The sequence below is a fragment of the Asterias amurensis genome, chromosome 11 (genome assembly GCF_032118995.1).
Source record: "Asterias amurensis chromosome 11, ASM3211899v1".
In the NCBI taxonomy this organism is placed as follows: Eukaryota; Metazoa; Echinodermata; class Asteroidea; order Forcipulatida; family Asteriidae; genus Asterias; species Asterias amurensis.
Window position 1 is genome coordinate 4,108,183 of NC_092658.1, and position 20,253 is coordinate 4,128,435.

The following is a 20,253-nucleotide window of genomic DNA, read 5'->3' on the forward strand; positions in this document are numbered from 1 at the left end:
TTTAAGGATAAACCTATGTATACTATAAAACGATGAAGGCGATTGCCACAGTAGTTGTGAGTAGCTTAGTTGAGGGTAGGGAGAGATGAAATGAGGACAACAGAAATGTCCTTGTCCATTTGGATAAACAACTTTTACCTCATAAAGATTATTCGATTCAGGGCTTACAGAATTTATTGTCAGTTCTTGACACTAATGCATGTAGTCAAAAGCAATTTACCCCTGGGAAAAAATGTTTAATATCTCAGTTATACCTGGAGAAATAAATACTGGTGGCTTATTAAGCATGGCCGGGTTTTGAAGCGGCATCAAAGAGAGGTTTAATGCCCTTTAAAAACAAATAAAAGTATCGCACCATTAATTTTTAGGCTTTTATTCTTGGCTGATGCAGAAACAAACAGCCCCTACCTCCAGAACAACCTGTCACTAGGTTGAGATGACTGGTTGAATATTAATAGTCATGTGAAATATTGATTAATGGTCATGTGATTAATTGGTCATGTGACATGTAAATGGTCATGTGATATATTAAGAGTCATGGGAGTCATAAAAAGTCAATGTGATTTGGATGATGGTAGTGTTTTTGATATTATTGGTTTAATGTTGAAATCATGCAGCCTGGTTAAAATTGATTGGTGCAGATGCAATTAATAGATGAACAATAAATTTACATTTGTTTGAAAAATGTGCTCAGACCCGCCGTCGATTTCACAAAACTCTTCCTAACTTAAGAAAGACTAATCTTAGGACTTAGGACGAGTCCCAACCCTGCACTGTAGCATGCAGACCTTAATATTAATCCTTGTCCTAACTCGAGAGAAGATGATTCCTAACTCTTTGTGAAATCGACCCAAGGAATAATATAATTCATATTAAAAGAGAATCAAATGCACAGAGGGTGAATCCTGCAATAAATTGTGCGCCTGTAAAGGCAGACAAAAGCTGGATCATGGGTTTAATGAGTGGGCGACACCCAAGTTATATTGCTCCCAAAGCTTGCTCAATGCTCAGAGATGACCACACCCATTATTCTATGCAAGCAGCTGACACGCCCTTTTCTAAGCATTCATACCAATAACCCATTAGTGAGTCCACCAACTGTGTTTTTTCCTGATATTTACATGTAGATGTTTTTTTTTAGCAGTCAACAGCTAAGCTTAGGGAAACCAGACTTCTCAAGAGTCCTAAGGATTGGGAAATGGAATTAATGCACCATCTTTTTGATGGCTAATGTAAAATCATGAAGAATGAGGACATTTCCTAGCCAGATTCCAATTAAGATTTACGTGTCCAAAGCCTACCAGTAATTTCGGCATGGAGGCCACAGAGGGCGTGGCCTGTTTCCATGGTCTTGGTCTTGGTGTTTTCCATAGACTTTAAGTTTTTTCTAAAGCAAGTGGCATTTATTGGGTGTAATTGACCTTGCCTTCTCAAAGATGAAATAACTTCTACAGGCTCTAAAACAAATCACCCATTTGTAGGTCAAGCTGAAACAAAGCATACCCCTTACGAACACCCCTTTGTCAGTCATTCTTTTGTATGCATTCTGATTTGCTGGTGATCATTTGGCCAGGAATACTCTCTATAGTCAAGACTGATAGGATATTTATTCAGCGTCCACTTGCAACGGTTCCTGTACACAGTTTATATATGATTTGTCAATCTATCTACAACTGTTTGCAAAAGAAATGTGATACTTTAAAATATCAGATAATATTTTGCAAGCTATAAAAAAAAAAAAGTTCAAGAGTTCTTAACAAACACCCATCTTCGTCTCTTGCTCATATCTTTGTTATGACACCTGCTGCCAACATTTCTGAAGAGCTCATGTGTACAAACAAAGAAACGTTTTGAAATTTAATTGGCATCATCAGTTGTAGAATACAAAGATGAAAACAGAGGGGAGGGGGGGGGGAAGGGGGAACAAGGCTGGAAGAAAAGGTCCAACAAATAACTGTAGAAACTCATCTCAACTAATAAGCCACATGATGCTTAACTTAGTTTAAGCCTTTTAAAAGGATTTGTGAAACATAAAGATTTGAATTTACTATAAATCCTCTGTTAAGGAAACTCTTGGATGAATAAGCAAGTGATGTGGATTGTATGGATTGATTCAGAAATGTCAAACTCATGTAAAATTCATGGCCTCCCCTTCCACTCCACCATTAGGTGAGTCAGCGTGCGTCGACAAAGCTCGCTCATGCAAACTGCTCCAGCCTCCCCCCACAAGCTCGTCCTGCTGGGACTCTACTACACACTTAAGCTGGTAACCCCAAACGGGGAACCGACTAGAATTCTATCCAGATGAGCATATGACACGATGCGAAAGACACGCCTGAGGTGGCGGCAGCCTGACATCATCAATATGTAAATGTCAATTCCAACGTCTGCTAAGTGAATGTTTGACAATGACATTCTGTTCAAGATTTATTGTCACTCCGAGAAACGTTTTTTTTTCTTTCAGTTTCCAGCAGGTGGTTCTCCCTCAGGAGAACTGAAGGACTTGTTCATGTTACTATGACAACATTCTCACTGCATGGGTGATCCATCAAATAGGCGGTACTTAAATAAGACAAACTCCCTGTAAGGAGGAGATGATGCCGCCTTGTCAACCAAGCATATCGACATGTTCACGTTTAGGGTTAAACCTTACTTTGCACCGACTCAGACCAAACACAACCGACTGAAAGACCACTCACAGAAGTAAAAGTATTTCATGATTTTCAGATCTACACGCACTAATAGCGTCTGTGTCACTCTTGGACTTGAACAGGCATGATATTTGGCCTTTGAGAAACAAGCAAAAGAGTACAAGGACATACAAGGGCTGACCCATGTACAAATACATGCTTGACTTAGTAACCAGCCTGGCATATTAAAACAGTGATCACGAGGCCTGTCAAGCGAGCTTCTAGACTAGGTAAAGCCAAGCTAAAGTCAAAAAGTAGCAACCTGCAGTAGCAACACATTGGATTCAATCTGCCTCAAGCCACTGGGCTAGCTCGATAGTCTAGTTAAGAGGTAAGACATCTGCTTGTGTTATGCAAAGAACATGGGTTCGAATCCCACCCGGGTGATTTGCCTGTGGATTTTCTTCACAGAAAGTATTGAGTATACAGTGCTTTATATACATCGATGCATAGAGGGTAAAAACAAATTATATACATTATGTTTAAATTTTAAATCATAATATCAGACATGGCTCATCAAAATGTAAAATGGTTACCCATACATGTAGGAGGATGACGCCTGTACTAACAGCAGGACAATTTAACTTCTTTAAAAAACATTTCAAAAATTTCCCCACTGATCAATAACATCTAACCATCCTGTAACTATGGACAACAGCATCTCCGCGTTCTCATCTGCGAGTGTAAAGTCCCAGCCTCAGACGATAAGACGAGTCAGAGCAAATACAGCCCCCTGAAGTTCCACAAGACAGTGCTAATGTTCCCCCGCCCCATGCAAACACCGACTTACTATTGATCTACAACACACAACCTCCACGCTGTGCCCTCGTCTCATAGCGCTTTAACATCAAGATGACGATCAGCGAAGACCATTATACACTACCATCAATCAACTACAGACATGTGAAGAGACAGGCTCAAGGATAACGGCTAAAAAAACTACAAAACTCCTGTCCGATTTCATTTTAGCATTAGGTATTAAAAGAAAGATTCCAGTTTTGCTCTACACCAATATTTTAAATAATATGCGAGTGTAAAATTTAATGCCCTGTTTATGGTTGTGTTCTCTCTGGTATCAGTGGGTTTTTTTTTCTTCATACAAAACATATTTAATAAAGGGATTTTTCTGGTTAGAATAAAAAGAATAAAGTTGCAAAAAAAGAAGGAAGGAAGAAAAAGAAGAAAAAAATATTGACAAAAAGTAATTGTAGCAAAAAGCTATTCTTGAGAGCAGTGAGTGCCAAGCAAAACAAACAAAATTCACTAGATCTGAACTTATACAGAAGTTATTCCCGACATTATCAGGGGTGGCCTTTTGTTGACTTTTGCAAATCAAGAGTGTACAACAGGAGACTTGGGAGCCTCGCATGGGATGGAGACTATTTAAAACAGATGAAGGGAAAGATAAAAAATGTCTCAAGCGACCTCTGGAGGACTCCATCTCTCTCCTCTTACTCTCTCGACTTGATACATCCAGCGCTACTTGAAGACAAACAAGGCTGCAAGTCCGCTGAACATCCCCGTTCTCTTTAAAGGCACTGGACACTATTGATAATTACTCAAAATAATTGTTAGCATAAAAACTGACTTGGTAACGAGCAATGGAGAGCTGTTGATAATATAAAACATGTGAGAAACAGCTCCCTCTGAAGTAACGTAGCTTTTGAGAAAGAAGCAATTTCTCACTAAAATATTTGAATTTGATTTCCAGCCCTAAAAAATAAGCATCTGGAAGCACAAAACTTGTGCAACAAGGTTGGGTTTTTTCTCCAGTATTCTCTCGCGACTTCCAACCAATTGAGTTCAAATTTTCACAGGTGAATTTTTTTTTTTTTTTTGCATAGTTGAGATATTGGTCTTTGACAATTACCAAAGATGTCCAGTGCCTTTAAGAAGCTAAGGAGGGCAGAGTCAAAGACAAACACGGATTGATGCGGTAAGTACGCGATGAAGACTTCAATTTCACTACGTTCAGCAGTTAGGATTATGCGGAGACAGACAAGGGCATGAGGGGATGTCTCCATAATATGCGGAGGACGATGCCTTCACTATCAGACCCAATCTATTCTAGCTTTTACCATAACTTCAGAAATTCGATGACATTTATTTATGCGGACCTAGTCAAGCTCAAATTCAGACTTTGGTCTGACAATCAATCGATGTTTATTTGAAATGAAGCAAAATGAATTCATTCTGAATATATTTTCCCAGGTCCTGAAGGTGATTATCTCCCGTAATAACTTTTGCAAATAACCACAGCTCATCATACATTTTTATCACTATTTCTAATAACTTTTGCAATTAAAGGGTTTTAATATTCTTTTTAGATCAAGTTTTTGGCCATGACATGAATCACTTTTCACTGTGAATGATAACAAAATTTACCTGTAGAAGTTTCAGCTTCATTAGTCGCTAAGTTTTTAAGAAAGTAAAAAAAGGACATCCTTTGTACGTGCTAACATTATTTTTGTGAATTCTCAAAAACTAACAGCACCTCTGCAAATAATACTTTAAGGGAAGCTTGCTAGTTTCATCTTTAAACTGTGTAAGTGTAATGTAAATCTGTGGACGGTTGTGTCTTGTGTCTTACAAAAAGTACCCAACCCCTTTAACCACAGCTCATCATAAATTCTATAAAAATTATCCAAATTTGTTAATGAAATTTGTTAATTTTCATCCTGTTGGTCATAGAAACCCACTCCAATCATCAAAGAGAACACTTCCTAACAACGATCAAGCAAGCACAGAGTGCCCCGCCCACTTGTGTCCTGACCATATGTTCTAACTGCTGCTGTGCAGTGCATCTCTGACTGCATGTAACATGTACTGAATGGTCAGCTCCTATGGGGCCACTTCGCTGGGTACCATTTCTAATGATTAATATGCCTCTGATATAAAATTCTTTGGCACGAATTATTAATAAAAAAATGACTAAGAGACATCAGTGTAAAGGTCAAACCCAAAAAGTAATAATAAACCAAACAATCCCAGGAAAAACAAATTGAATAAAATAAAAATTATAATTTTTTGTTTAAGCCCTGACAATCCTTCAAAACAAATAAAGTTCAAAGAAAAGTTCAAAGACAGTGAACCATAAATTGTGTAAAACAAGAAATTGTTTTTTCTTTAACAGTTGTTCCCTAGTGACTCAGACGCTGTGAATATTACATGTACCAATCCGTCTGGCCCTGGCATTGCACACAGAGCTGTCAATTGTTGCCATTTAGTAGGGAAGCATGCTGAATCATAAACTAAACCAGTCATACGCTTTGCAATCTCAATGGGCGTATCTCACTACTCTCTCCACTTCAAACAAACTGCTAATTATTTTTGGGTGATTTGTTCGACGTACATACATGGTGTATGCGTCAGAATGTCTGGACTGGGAAAACATTTCTGCACTGAATGAGCATTTTTGTGCTTCTCAACAGTGACGACACAATGGGAAGGGAAAAACTTGTGATTTGTTTACTGCATGTTTTAAGAAGAAAGAAGGGGGAAAATAAAAAATTCACTTTTTATTTTTATTTTATAAGAGGATAACGTCAGTGTACATGTATGAGTAAATGTAAGTACTGGCAGCCATAAGTTTATACAATTAGATTACATGCATATTGCAGAAATAATTTGTTGATTAATTTTAAAACATACAAATTCGCTTTTTTCCTAAAAATTCACTTTGAACATTCAACAGATGTTGTTCTAGCTAGAAGTCTTTTATTTCTATCTGAAAGCACACAAATTCGTCCAACAAGGGTGTTTTTTCGGTCATCATTTTCTCGCAACTCCGATGACCAATTGAGCTCAAATTTTCACAGGTTCGTTATTTTATACTTATGTTGGAATACACCAAGTGAGAAGACTGGTGAGAAGAAGGTGTACCTTCCCTTTAAGGTTAAGTAAGTGGCTGCACCGAGTGTGAAAACTGCCAAACAAAAATTCAATTAAAAAAAAAAAAAAAAATTACCAGACAGAGCCCAATCAATAATCCTTTGTGACTATTTGTTCCTTCTCTGTCTCATCCAACAATTGTCACTTTTGATATCGGAATAAAAATCAATACATAGATTAAGGCAACAGACAAAAAAAATCCTTCCCCGGAATTTAATTCCATTGACAATATTCACATCATTGAACATGAATTCCAAAGTGCTATTCACACGACAGCAATTTCACTTGGCTCCCTTGCTTACCTTTAGCTGAGTTGTAAAATCTTTGACAATGTTTGACAAGATTTTGCATGAGAACTTGGACAGTAGAAAAAATGGTTAACCTTTCACATGAGGTAGGCCTACATTTTGTCAAATCTTTAAAACAAAGCTACAAGTTAGCATGGGACCCTTGCTAAATTGCTCTCGCATGAAAGGGGCTCAAGTCAACTTGAACTCATATAATAATAATAATAGTAATAATTTGGGGGGCTAATCATCCTTACTCGCAGCTAAGAGCTGAATTGCGAAGGACGCGGCTGCAACGTGTTCGAGAAGCAGGCATGCAAGGGCGCCTCTGGCTGCCAGCCACATCAACCCATTATGACCACGGAGCACAGCCAAGATCGAAAGTGTTTGATTTTTCCCAAGGGAGGAAAACTGGATGGTCTGGAAAAAACCCGCTTGGCACAGCAGAGAACCAACGCACAACTCAACTCACATATGGCCCCGGCCGGGAATCGAAATCGGGGTCACCTTGGTGAGGGGCGAGCGCTTTACGCACCCGCCAACCATGCCACGCCAACCATGCCACTCTTCAATCGAGTCAAAATCGACTCATATAGTGCACATGATGTAACGCTGTTCAGATTATGGACCGACAGTCAACACATCCCAAAAATTACTACCTGGTAAACCACCCTTCAAAAATACCACTAGTCCCTACACAAACCCTACAACAAACAAACCCCCCCCGTCTCTACAGACATTAAATAAATGACGAGAAGAAAAGAACAGAAAACAAATCTGGCGTAATGATAACAAGTCTGGCCAGACGGGGGCGTGATTCTCTCTCTTTCCTCACACCTCAGTAGGTCTAAGGTGGCTATTATGTAAAATATAAAACAGCCGCTTGCATGGCTTAGCAGATGAAAACTGTTTAAAGCGTCTTGCATGTGTAATGTTACATGAGCGTCAGTGCTTATTTAATATTCATTCACAAATCATAGATGATTCATGTAAAAATAATAATAATAATGATGAGGATGAACAGGATCCCTGTGTAAAAAAATACTAGTAACAATGGAGTATTCAAGTGTATTTTAAGTCGCTGAAATTAGTTTATTGGCTTTTGAGTGTCATTATAAAGACGTGAGAGTCACTGCTGTGTAAGAGTGTTAAAGGCAGTGGCCACTATTGGTAAATACTCAAAATAATTTTTAGCATAAAACCTTACTTGGAAACGGGTAATAGGGAGATGTTGGTAGTATAAAACACTTTGGGAAACGGCTCCCTCTGAAGTAACGTAATTTTCCAGTTTCTTAGAAAGTACATGAAATGATGGCATTTCAACCCTTTTGGTATCCCCCCTGGAGTTATACATATGTACATGTAGATTCCAAGGAGCTTTTGGAAACCCTCTGCAGTGCTTAAAAAGTACATGTAGATAAAAGAACATAACTTAGCTTATTTTAAGAAAAATACAATTTTAGTTTTTTTACTAAGCAGACTTTTTTTTTGGGGGGGGGGGGGGGCTATGTTTGGATCACTGTTCAAGTTAAAATCATCAACTCTAAGCACATGCATCAGCAAGTCAAAATCCACATATCACACAAACAGGCCTTGAACTTCTTTCTTGAAGGGGCACAGCAAATTTCCTCTGGCAAGGGGAGAATGTAAATTTGCATTGAAACCTTGCAAAGGGCACATAAGCAAAAGCACAGGCTGCAACAGCTGTGGGTGCCGTGGGTTAATGCGGGCCCAGCAGCACAACAGAAACACATTCATTCCAGTCGCTCAGTCATCCCCATAATGAACTCTGAATCACATACAAGTCGTCTCAGCATCCAAGGAAACTCAATGAAGTACCCTGGGCCTAGTGGGACACCCCCCCCCCCCCCCAGTGGCATAACACCCAATAAATGTCCAACCTCCATTGATTATCACATGATGTCATTAGTCATACGGGCACTCGTTGCTGCCCATCTAAGCTACTCCCAGCTAAAATCGCTATTCTCGACGAGACTGCGCTGGGCAATAAGCATCAATGTGCCCCCCCCCCCCCCCCCGCCCTGAACGCGGGGACTTGAAGGGCAAGGATGCAGGGGCTAGTGGAATATTACTAAGAAGCAATCTCTTTATTAAGGAAGGTCAATAACAAGACTGCTCCGTCAGACGAAGAGACGGTAATGATGATGTTCAACTATCTGCCTCATCATCATCATCACCATCATTAGATCTTCTTTCATTATTGATGAACACAGTGATCAGCATGCATAATGCATATTAAGACAAAGTCCGCCACTTCTTGATTCGTCTTACCTCATCAAGTCTCTGCACTAACGGATTGTATTACAATCTAAGTGCTTCCGCAGTTCTGTGACTGTCTAATGCGATAGAATTAATGTACAGCCCCAAAAAAAAATGTTTTTCTTGATGAAAACTTGCGGATTGGAAATAACAATAATATGCTTACAACTTGCCTTTAACTTTTTATCGATACCCCGTTTGTAAATTCACCGTTTTGAGATTGAATCTATTGGGCATGTCTCAGTTAACAGGATCGTAGAAAGGAAAAGAAAAATATTACGCCTACGTGTTGTTCTGCGTTTCAGTAGATCTCATTGACAATGTATGCAAGACGATTCTTTGTGAAAGTAGTTCAAGTGAGTTGGCGTTTATACATGTTTTTTTCCTAATATTATTATTAGCTGACATCTTTCTAGCCTGGGGGTGATGATAGAAATGCCAAGGTGAAACTTGTGGGTTGTTGTGCAAATGGACAGTAGATGGGGAGAAACCTGTGGTCTGCATGTATCAAGTGAACAACAGACTTTGTGCATTTGAGATATGATTTAGAAAAGGCATCTATCTCAATTTTGTTTGGCTTTGCAGTACTTTTTTTTTTCAAAGAAGAAGGGACAATCAGTGGAAGGCGTAAGAACAATGCAGATTACAAATTTCAAGTCCAGAAAAATGTGATTTCCCTCTTAAAATGTAACAGTATAGGCACATACACTGCAATCACGACGCAAAGAGAACGCATTCTATTGGTTGAATGAGTGTGTGCGTATTTTGCACGGAGCAATTCAACCAATAGACTGCTTTCTCATTGCGTTGTGATCGCTTTCGTTATCGCTGCAGTGTGACTCAGCCTTTAAACCCTCTTTTAGAAAAGACTGCCCTGACAAGATAATATTATATCAGCAATTCAACACCATCCTATTCCAATTTCTTGTTATTTGTGCAAAATATTCCTTGACGTTTAAAAGCCAATCTTAACATAATTCTTGAAGCTGACTAACAGGTCACACTGATCAGTCGCATCAAATGACCTGCTAGATTACTATTCTTCTTTCTTTAGTTTGTTTCTCCTCTATCTTTACCCCCAGTAAGACTGCCTCCGGTAGTGTCCACAAGGAACGCCATTTGCATAAAAACCCCGCCTGGGGATTTAGCGTTTGATGTGGCCGGACTGACAAGTAGGCTTAACTCTGAAGGCAGTTACATGTCACTTCTTTTGCCCCCACATCTAATACCATTAGATGAATCAGACTGAAATGTCACAAGGGACCTTCTTAATGCCTGATCAAAATAAAAACAGAAATAGCTTTGAGGGTCGGCTATTATTGATGATGGTGAAGCCGCTAAAATGCTATAGAAAATCGGTATAGATCCGATGTGGTCATGGATGAAAATTTATATAAATTCAGTTGATCTTATGTAGTTGGAGAGAAGTCGTGTGCTCATTGTGACTGGATGACCTTAAGTATATTGTAATGGCTAACCCATTACAGACAATAGATGCTGGCTAATCTTACTCTAATAATAATGAATTGCATGTTGTAATGCAAGAAATGTCATTTAAAGACAGTGGACACTATTGGTTATTGTCAAAGACTAGTGTTCACAGTTGGTGTACAGTATCTCAACATATGCATACAATAACTAACCTGTGAAAATTTGAGCTCAATTGGTCGCTGAAGTTGCGAGATATTAATGAAAGAAAAAACACCCTTGTCACACGAAGTTGTGTGCTTTCAGATGCTTGATTTCGAGACCTCAAATTCTAAACTTGAGGTCTGGAAATAAAATTTGTTGAAAATTACTTCTTTCTCAAAAACTACGCCACTTCAGAGGGAGCTGTTTCTCACAATGTTTTATACTATCAACCTCTCCCCATTACTTGTCACCAATTACCAATAAAACACTTTAAAGTGCGAGAGTGTGAGAAATCCATCCATTTACCACATGTTCAACACCGATTATAACAAAACTCCCACTCAGAGAAAATTTCTCACTTATATCTGTTTTCCTCTGATCCTGTCATAGACGCCACAAGAATGAAGGTGACTAAATCCCGAGTATGAGTCATGATCGACATGAATACAGGTGCTATACACAACGGCTTCACCGCACTGTAGACCCAGCATCTCAAATATCAACCTTGACAGAGATTTCTCCAAGTAGGAAACCCAAGGCACTCAAACTATGAAGTTCACACCTCGACCAATTACGACAGTAACACCCCCCCCCCCCAAACATGGGACAATGTGTAGTACACCAATTGTATACAGGTTTAATAGATTGCTTGGGGGTCCTTCTATTGTCACCCATATAAGCCATGGAGGAGCTTCATAAACAAACTTGGGAAAAACACCCCACTTTCATTTTTTTCTGGCGGGTAGGTTTTCTTCTATTTTTGTTTGCGGCTGAACTCCTTGACTGAATACCATAGTGTGAGAGATCAATGCACAGCTTTTCTATGGAAACCTAGAGCAAGCTAAACAGACTGTTTGTATGAACAGTGGACAGCAGGCAGCAAAAGGCTGAATATTGGGTTGCCGTACTCTAGCTATATCAGGCATAATGTCACTAGGGCCGACACAAACTGGGCAAGTTGAAGCAGTCAAGAGTTCAATATTGACCAGTTGTGTTATGCGTAGTGCACTTGTATGCTCCTATCCTGCCATAAAATAGTAAATTATAGATGCGTTTTTTGTTTTTGTTTTCTGCATGGGGTCGCTGCACTTTACAAGTCCAGAACCTGGATTGTGCTATCCATGCTTTAAAAAAACTGTTGAACATTTCACAGTATATGTATATTTTTTTCATTTAAAAGATTGACAATGATGGACAAAAATTACACAGATCTTCTGGTGTTTAACCCTACATTACAAATAAACTTTCATGATGAGAAGAGCAAGAGCCAAAAAAAATATATCAACGTTTTTTTTTTAAGAGACAGCATTCCAAATAAAACCATTGCAGAGAGTTTGCATGACAGACAACATTCAAACACCACATTTGATTTGTTTTCTAAAAAGACAAATAAAAGAATGACTATACTGTTGTAGATTAGATTCACCCACCACCAGTTAAAAAAAAACCTTTACCAGCCAGAAGTAAAGTGCTCCTATTTCACTACTCAATACCATTGCATTCGATTTAATAGTTTGGCAGACGAGGGAATCGACATTGTACTTTTTAAGGGGTTACAGTTCGAAGATCATTGCCGAGAAGTATCACGAGAATGTTGACATTCCCGCTAGAGTTTTCTCAGAAATGTTGACAACATTTTTCTGAGTAAATTTCAAATGAGGGAAAAAGACATCCTCACTATGAAAAGACTTTCAGCAAAAGAATATGAGGGCAGAAAGTACAAAAACCGTATGAGCAAGAAGGTCTGCATCGATTCTACGTTTGTCAGTCGTGCACTTTGCGTTTACAACTTGTAGTTAGGCTACTCGTAGTCGAGTGTTCTTCATGCGAGAAAATCCATACATGACACTAACGGCGGATTTATAGCTTTTGTCTGAAAAATGGTCAGCAAGCTCCAGGGAGGTTTGCACTCTAGAGCTGTGAATGAAGGAAAACTCAACTGTCGTCTGGATGTTGGAAAACGGACTTAAGTTTCGCTAATTCTGATGAGACTGTTGTCAACAGAGTCTGCCATGTCCAGTTTCTTTTAGCAAGAAGGTAACAGTTAATAAGTATCTAAGCTCCATTGTCTTACTCCGTAGGATCTGATTTCCTTAAGCAGTAATGATGATGTGCATATTGTACTTAAGATGACAACATGCAATCTATTAAGCCTCTCCTGCTACCATTAAAAGAACACCATGAAAGCGCCAACCGTAGCTCATCTTTAAACCAAACTCCTACAGCTACCCCTAATGAAGGCAAATGAAGGTTTTTCTTTTCGCTCGACACCATGGACAGGAAGTAGTGATTGAAGCTTTGCATGGTGTAGATAAATAGGAAGAAACTATAAATAAATAGTAAACTTGCGTTTCTCCTGAAGATGAGCAGAGTGTACTGCTCAAAACGTCAAAACCATACACTGGTTCTTTTCAGAGCCAACACTCCCACAAAAAAGATTTACACATGGAGCTAGTTCAAACAAGGGACTAAAGTTGACTATTGTCGACCATTGGGCAATTTTACCTGGTACCCAGGATGTACTTCATGCATGTAACCATAGAACATTGACAAGTGGTTGACAAATGGTGGCTGATCGAACTTGCTCATAATTGTACCCGCAAGTTTACTACTTTTTTTTATATTTTCTTCTTAACCATGGAGTTCAAAAGACCTAGAAGCTTCATACTTTAAAGGAATCTTCTTGCACTTGGTACATTGGGGGGGGGGGGGGACGGGGGACTTTAAGAGGGAACCATTTAGTGGAGAAACCCTTTCGAGGGTCATAGAGACCCTGTCCAGAGAAAGGATCCCCAACTTGTGCTCTCCCTGTACTTACTTCTGCATGACGACGTCCTGGTAGATGATGAGCTCATCCATGTCGAAGGTGGCCACGTTCAACAGGTAGATGTTACCACCCTCCGTGCCCAGGTACAGGATCTTGCAGTCCGATGATAGACAGCATACGGAGATTTTCTTGAGTCTGTAAGACAAGAAGTTAAATGGGATTAAGAGATGTGGCTGGCTTGAGTTTATACATTGTAGAGCTGCCAACATTTGCATCTTGCAATCAGGGAGATTTTGTTCGACAATCAGGGGGCATTCTTAAAGGATTACATTCAACACAAAGAAAAGGTTACCATAATCAGTAAGATTATCAAATTTGCTCATCAGAACCTGTCAATATCGTTTCTTTTTTTTGCAGCTCTGGCATCTATGCTTGCAGGGATGTGCCTGTTGTTGCATGGGTGAAACACAATTACATGTATCGTTCTTTATCCCAAAGAACGAAAAGTTATCATCTATTCATTAACAACAAGCGATACAAAAACTGGACAGCCTTCAACTTGATGGACTTTCTCTTTTGGGGCTAAGTGACATTTTCTTACCTTCCTTCCAAGGAGGTTGACTTGACTTCTTCAAGGACTGAGTTTCCATCCTTGATGTTCACCTCCCACAGGTGCAGACTGTTGTCTTGGAGCAGGCTGATGATGCGGCCCTATGGACACAATGAGAAACAACAAAAGGATGAAAACCTGTAGATAACAACCTTAGCTAAGATGATAACTAAAACCATAAAACTGATCCTAAGGATCACGTAATTTGAGGCAATTTACAGGCAACCAATCTCCAAGATGAGAATACATTCACATTTGAATGTTCACATGTTTGTTGGGGGCATGATTGAAAAATTACTCATGTGCTACCAAAATAGTCCTATCGCATGTACTGCAGTTGGTTGCCAACTGAATGAGACATAATACGGTTCCTTTAAAATCTCATAGATACATGTAGTATGGTTGGTTCAAGAACCAGACAGTGGGAGTCATCATGTTAACCAGAAAATTAGTTTAGTATAGTTCCTTTGAATGTGTAAGGAAATATATTTTTGACTAGCTGTGTTAGCTAATGATCCATCTACACAATAGACCGTATTGAATAACCCCTTTTTTGATATGAAAGTCGCCATCTTGTAGGGCAAACCGTATGCACGTCCAAACGCGTATATCAATAAAGTACGCAACACTCCCAGTTTGATTTCTACAGCACATGCACGCACACACACACGCACGCACAGACGCCATGTTGTAGGGCAGATATTTGAGCGTTGACGTCATATTCAATACGGTCTATACCTAGAGTGAGGAGGCCTTGAACTTCGCTCTTGAAGGGGCACAGCATTTTTGCTCTGGTAAGGGGCACCTCAAGGAGGAAAATGTCAACTTGTATTGGAACTTTGCAACAGGTACCACAGGGCACCATAGCAAAAGCAATGGGCACCACTGCAACTGCTGTGGGTGAATTCAAGGCCTGAGTGAGGACTCACTTGTTCAAGTCCTCTCTATGACCTTTACAAACATGTGATTCAAGTTATATCTCTCAAATTGTTGGTGAGCTTCTTGTGACCCATTTTGGTACATCCTGTAAAATCAACACTTGTTCCAAGAGATTTCCTCCCAATTCCAGTCAAAAAGCCACCACTGAAAGTTACACATGTATAACACATCATGCACTCTGTAAATAGTTCAATGCCTAAACCACCTGTGGTCATATTAAACACAGGCAGCACTTGTTGTAACACTATCAAAATGGCACTTTACACATGAACCTGTAACATGTGGTAGGCCTATTTTTTAGCGTTTCCTCTTTGCCAATCTTCTCCAGCCAAAAGAAAGATTTGTTTTATCATTCAAGCATTGACTAAATATCCATGTGTACAACTCTCATTTTTCAATCTGAGAGGGAAAATTTGCACACCCTTCAGGGTCACAAAGTTAACACCAGAGGTATCCAAGAAGCTTCTGTAATACAAGTACCTCTCAGCCTTGGTCTAATTGGTCCTCAAAAGCTACATGTAAGTGCCGCTGCACTTGGGTTTCAGTTTGTATATAGAACAACCCAACACTCTGATAAAAATGTCACCCTTTTTTGAAACAGTACCATGTACTTCAACCCCTGTGGCAAGTTTCCTATAAGAGTCAAGAAAATTGTGTAAATATGAAACTGGAAGAAGTGGGTCACTCTTGTTGTGTCTGAGACGGATGGCTCTCCATCTGCACTTGTGGCCTTTGCTGAGGTTCATTGTGCTCTTATCTCAGCATTGACTTATAGTCTTGGCACAAGACGTTCTTGTTGAGATGGTAAAACCCATAGGCCCCATACACTCAACGTGCACAAACGTCGCGACTATTCCATTGATAGAAGGCGTTTCTGTAAGCTGCGATTCCGTTTTGAGTGTGCCGTGACTCAAGACTTAATGTATTTTTTGGGCTACCAAAATCTCATCAGGACTACTAAAAATTCTGGATGACTAGCCCTGCTGACTACCATGAAAATTCACTTAATTTCGACCCCTGCTCTTGGAAGTTTCCAACAGCGCGCGCTGCAGTTCGATAGTCAAGTGTGCGGCGAGGAGAAGTGGATCAGGATAGTTGATAACAACGTCTTGCACCAAGACTATTCCGACTGTTGATGCGGGAATCTGAGCAACTCCTTCAAGACTAAATTGCTCACTTCGACCAAATATTGAAAGAGTCTTCAATGTTCAGATGTTCAGTTTGCAACACACAATCTGTCCACATAGCGCAAGAATGCCATGTGACAGACAACACATGCACAGAATGCAGTGGATCTGTGTTCACGGGCTTGTATGTTTTGGTGTGAGATGCAGGCAGCAAAATATAAAAACAAACAAACATTTGATGATCACTTCATGCGTCATGTAAAGTCAGTCTAGGAATATTGATTTTGCTTGATATATTCCAAAAGAATTTGACTGTAGTTTTGACTTAAAAAGTGTTCACACTGAACATGTAGCGCTAGCAGTATGCATACGTGTCAATCTTCCAGGGCTATGTTTCCGTCTGAAATACTGTCAAAGTCACAAGATTGCATTTAAAGAAGCCCAGAAAGTTATTGTTAGATGCAATCCAAAAATATTGGATCCTAATATTAAACAGTGACCAACATAGGGTTTAATCTAGACTTCTCAGGCTATGTCTGATTTTTCCCAAGGGCCAAAAAATAAAAAATCAGTCTTGAGTAGGAAGAATATTATGCCTTTTACACAAAGAAGAAACAGTTTCTCCCTTTTACCTTAATTGCTAACACAATGTGACCGTCGAATTGTGGAAATGTTCACAGGTTTGTTGTTTTTTTAGGGTTTTTTTTACTAGAGGATACCAATGAGTTTACTCTTTGCAAAAGCATCAGAATTATTCCTTAGATGGTTTATTGATCTTGGGAGCAATAAATCTAATACAATTTAGCCGTCAAATTTGTGGAAATTTTCACAGGTTCGTTGTATGGCGTTTTGTTTTTTAAACTAGAGGATAGGAATGAGTTTACTCTTTGAAAAAAAAACATGTGAATTACTCCTTTGATGGTTTATTGATCTTGGGAGACATAAGATCTTGGGAGACATAAGATCTTGGGAGACATAAGATCTTGGGAGACATAAGATCTAATACAATGTAACCGACAAATTAGTGGTGAAAATGTTCACCATGTTCACAGGTTGGTTGTATAGTGGGTTTTTTCTAAACTAGAGGATAGTGAAAGAGTTTACTCTTTGAAAAAACATCGGAATTATTCCTTTGATGGTTTATTGATCTTGGGAGACATAAGATCTAATACAATTTAGCCGTCCAATTTGTGGAAATGTTCACATTTTGGTTGTAAGTTTTTTTTTTTTTTTTTTTTTTTTAACTACATATATAGAAATGAGTCCACTCATTGAAAAAAAAAACCCTAGGAATTATTCCTGATGGTCTATTGATCTTGGAAGACACAAGATCGTCTCAACACCTACCTGCTCAGGGAGGAAGAAAAGCTGCCACACTGCACTCTCTCCTTCATGGACACCGATAAACTCCACGCCAGCAGCTCCGTATCTGTGTCAAGCTTGGGTTAAGGAACATGATCCAAGAATATAATCCACCATACGAGGGACTCGGTTTACAATGCGTAATGTTAGCCAAGGAGACGAATCAACATGGGAGGTGGATGTCACTGTCATCAGCTCAAATTATGATCATCAACATTTTTTTTAAAGTTAGTTCCGTTATTGCCTACATGTTGATATTAATGCAATTAGTGTATTATAAATACTGTACATAATGTGCAGTGTAAATAACACAACTTCATTTATTGTTCACCACAAGCTCTCGTACTTGGCCCATAGAAAAAAGTAAAAGACCTTTATCGAGTACAAGGGCTTACCTGAGACACATTATTAGTACCTATTGTAACTGATTTTTCAGGTTATTTGAAAAGAATGTAAAGTAGTCTACTTTCTAATTAAGCAAAATAAGATAAATGGTCTCTTATCTAAACTAAATTTTATTTAGGCTGTTGTCATTTTGATTCCGGTCTTCTTGCGTCTTTTCTAAGATTGAGGCTAGTCTCATGAATCAAATTCTGGTCCAGTCAAAATTATGAGCCGCGGTTTTCAGGATATTACCCCCCAACTTGAAGCACAGCTAAGTATAAATAACATTGAGTTTAAGACTTCACCTACTTCCAACCAAGCTTTTAATGAACGATTAACTTGAAGTGCGATTATAAAAGCGCCATGCAATATTTGCCAATGCAAAAAGTTACATGTTGAAAATTAAATGTAGCGTATAACATTTGAGGATAAAAATCAATATCTTAAGAAAACACCTTGAGAAATTGACACCTGAGAGAAGAAAAGGCCACGGCTGCTGATATTAGTGTTTGCAAAAGAATTATTTCCAAATCGCTTGGCAATCCTAATAAATCCATCACATTACTGTTTAATAAGAGGCGAAAGCTTTTGACAAACAATCCGGCAATATTCACGCTGTAAAACACTAAACAGGAAGGGAATTAAACGGGAACGCTTGCCCCCTATCTTGACCTTGGTGCCCCTTCAAAAGTTTCCCATTGACTTAAGATTTTCTAATGGAAGTGCCCTTTGTGAAATGAAAATGACCTTTCTCTTTCAAAAGTGAAATTCCTGATCGGCACCAAGCCTCACTTTCTCTTTTATGGACTTCAGCAGATAAAAGCCAAGATGGCAACCGCTTCATTGACGGCGGTCGACTCATACTTCATGTTCTCCCATCACCTGCGTTTCACCTCTAAAATTATTGACGTTCGGGTTGCCATCCCGACATTTTCACCGCTTCAGAATTCAACGTGTCTAGACTTGCCACTTTAATTCTCCCGGAGAATCAGACAGCTCTGGATAGTGGAAACAATGAAATATCCCCAGGCATTTTCAATCAAACATGCACATACACGTAGGACTGCAAAACAGAGTTAATTGCTGCTCAAACAATGTGTATAGATCTAGTGTGCAGAAGGCACTCTCACAACAAAAATTGTGCACACATAACAAGAATATTTCAAGAGGATTAAATCTTCAGGTTTTTTTTGAAAGACTTACTTAGGGTTTATTTATGTATTTCCTTAAAACAATTTCCTTCTTTGAAAATAGAAACTATTTCCATGATCACTTGATCCTGATAAACAGATTTGATCAATAAACACAATATCTACATCTCAATTCTGAATAGTGCATTACAAACTCAATGGTTAAATTACCAACAGCAATCTTCTTTTCATTTAAAACTAATGCTTAGCTAGCTAATGAAAACTTAATTGAGCACAAACAATCAAATCAACTCCCATGATTGTCACCAGGCTGTCTCTCTGTATGAGAAGTAATAACTCGATTCACCCACTCCCGCATGGTGGATATTCATTAAGAAGCTACAGACCCAGCGGGGGCATCTTGTCGGATTTCAACACCGACGACTCGCCACTGAGTGTACGAGAAGAACTTCTCTATCAAGCCTAATCACGTACTCAGCCAAAGCCCACAATCATTTACCCCGACTTGAGTACATTCAGGAGCTCTGGGTTCTTGAAAAACAATTTTTTAAATTGACATGAAATTTCATTAAGAGAAGGGAGATCTTAAAGATGCGCACAGCGAATTATTGATCTGGAATCTTACCTGGTCTAAAGATTTGTTAAAAAAAAAAAAAAAAAAAATTGAAATGATTTTTTTTTTCACCTTAAAAAATGTGAATGTACATGGGTGTTGTTATTATTATTATTATTATTATTATTATTATTATTATTATTATTATTTTTATTATTATTTTCAATTGAGTGTGTAATAGTGGGAAGAGAGGTGCTAAAATAAAAACTAATAGCAAGGCCCGAAAAATACACACCGTGTTACATAAGTTTCAATTCTAGGCAGATATTACATGAGGTGAGCTTTGTGCTCCAAGATGCAAGATCCCCAGCTCAAAAACATACAGTATGGTCATACTGAGATAATTAAAAATATGATCTACTAATAATGTGAGAACTGAGAAAAATTATCAAGTTACAAGTATGCAAGCTCCACTGCCTAAGACAAAACCCACACATCTGTCAGTAAGATGATTTTGTCAACACAAATTCAACAGGTTAAAAAAAAAATTGAAAATATATCCCGTCTATTTCTCATGCTG

General features: G+C 38.8%; 1 protein-coding gene across 6 annotated transcripts in view; it reads right to left on the reverse strand.

Annotated features, from left to right (window-relative positions):
- LOC139943761 (LLGL scribble cell polarity complex component 2-like) overlaps positions 1-20,253 on the reverse strand; it is a 99,534-nt gene that overhangs the window by 42,421 nt on the left and 36,860 nt on the right. For all 6 annotated transcript variants that reach the window (XM_071940546.1, XM_071940550.1, XM_071940547.1 and 3 more), the window contains exons 4-6: positions 17,571-17,652; positions 14,149-14,258; positions 13,599-13,742 (exon numbers count right to left, since the gene is read on the reverse strand). In XM_071940546.1, coding sequence (XP_071796647.1) covers positions 13,599-13,742; positions 14,149-14,258; positions 17,571-17,652 — 336 coding nt within the window. The remainder of the gene's footprint in view (positions 1-13,598; positions 13,743-14,148; positions 14,259-17,570; positions 17,653-20,253) is intronic.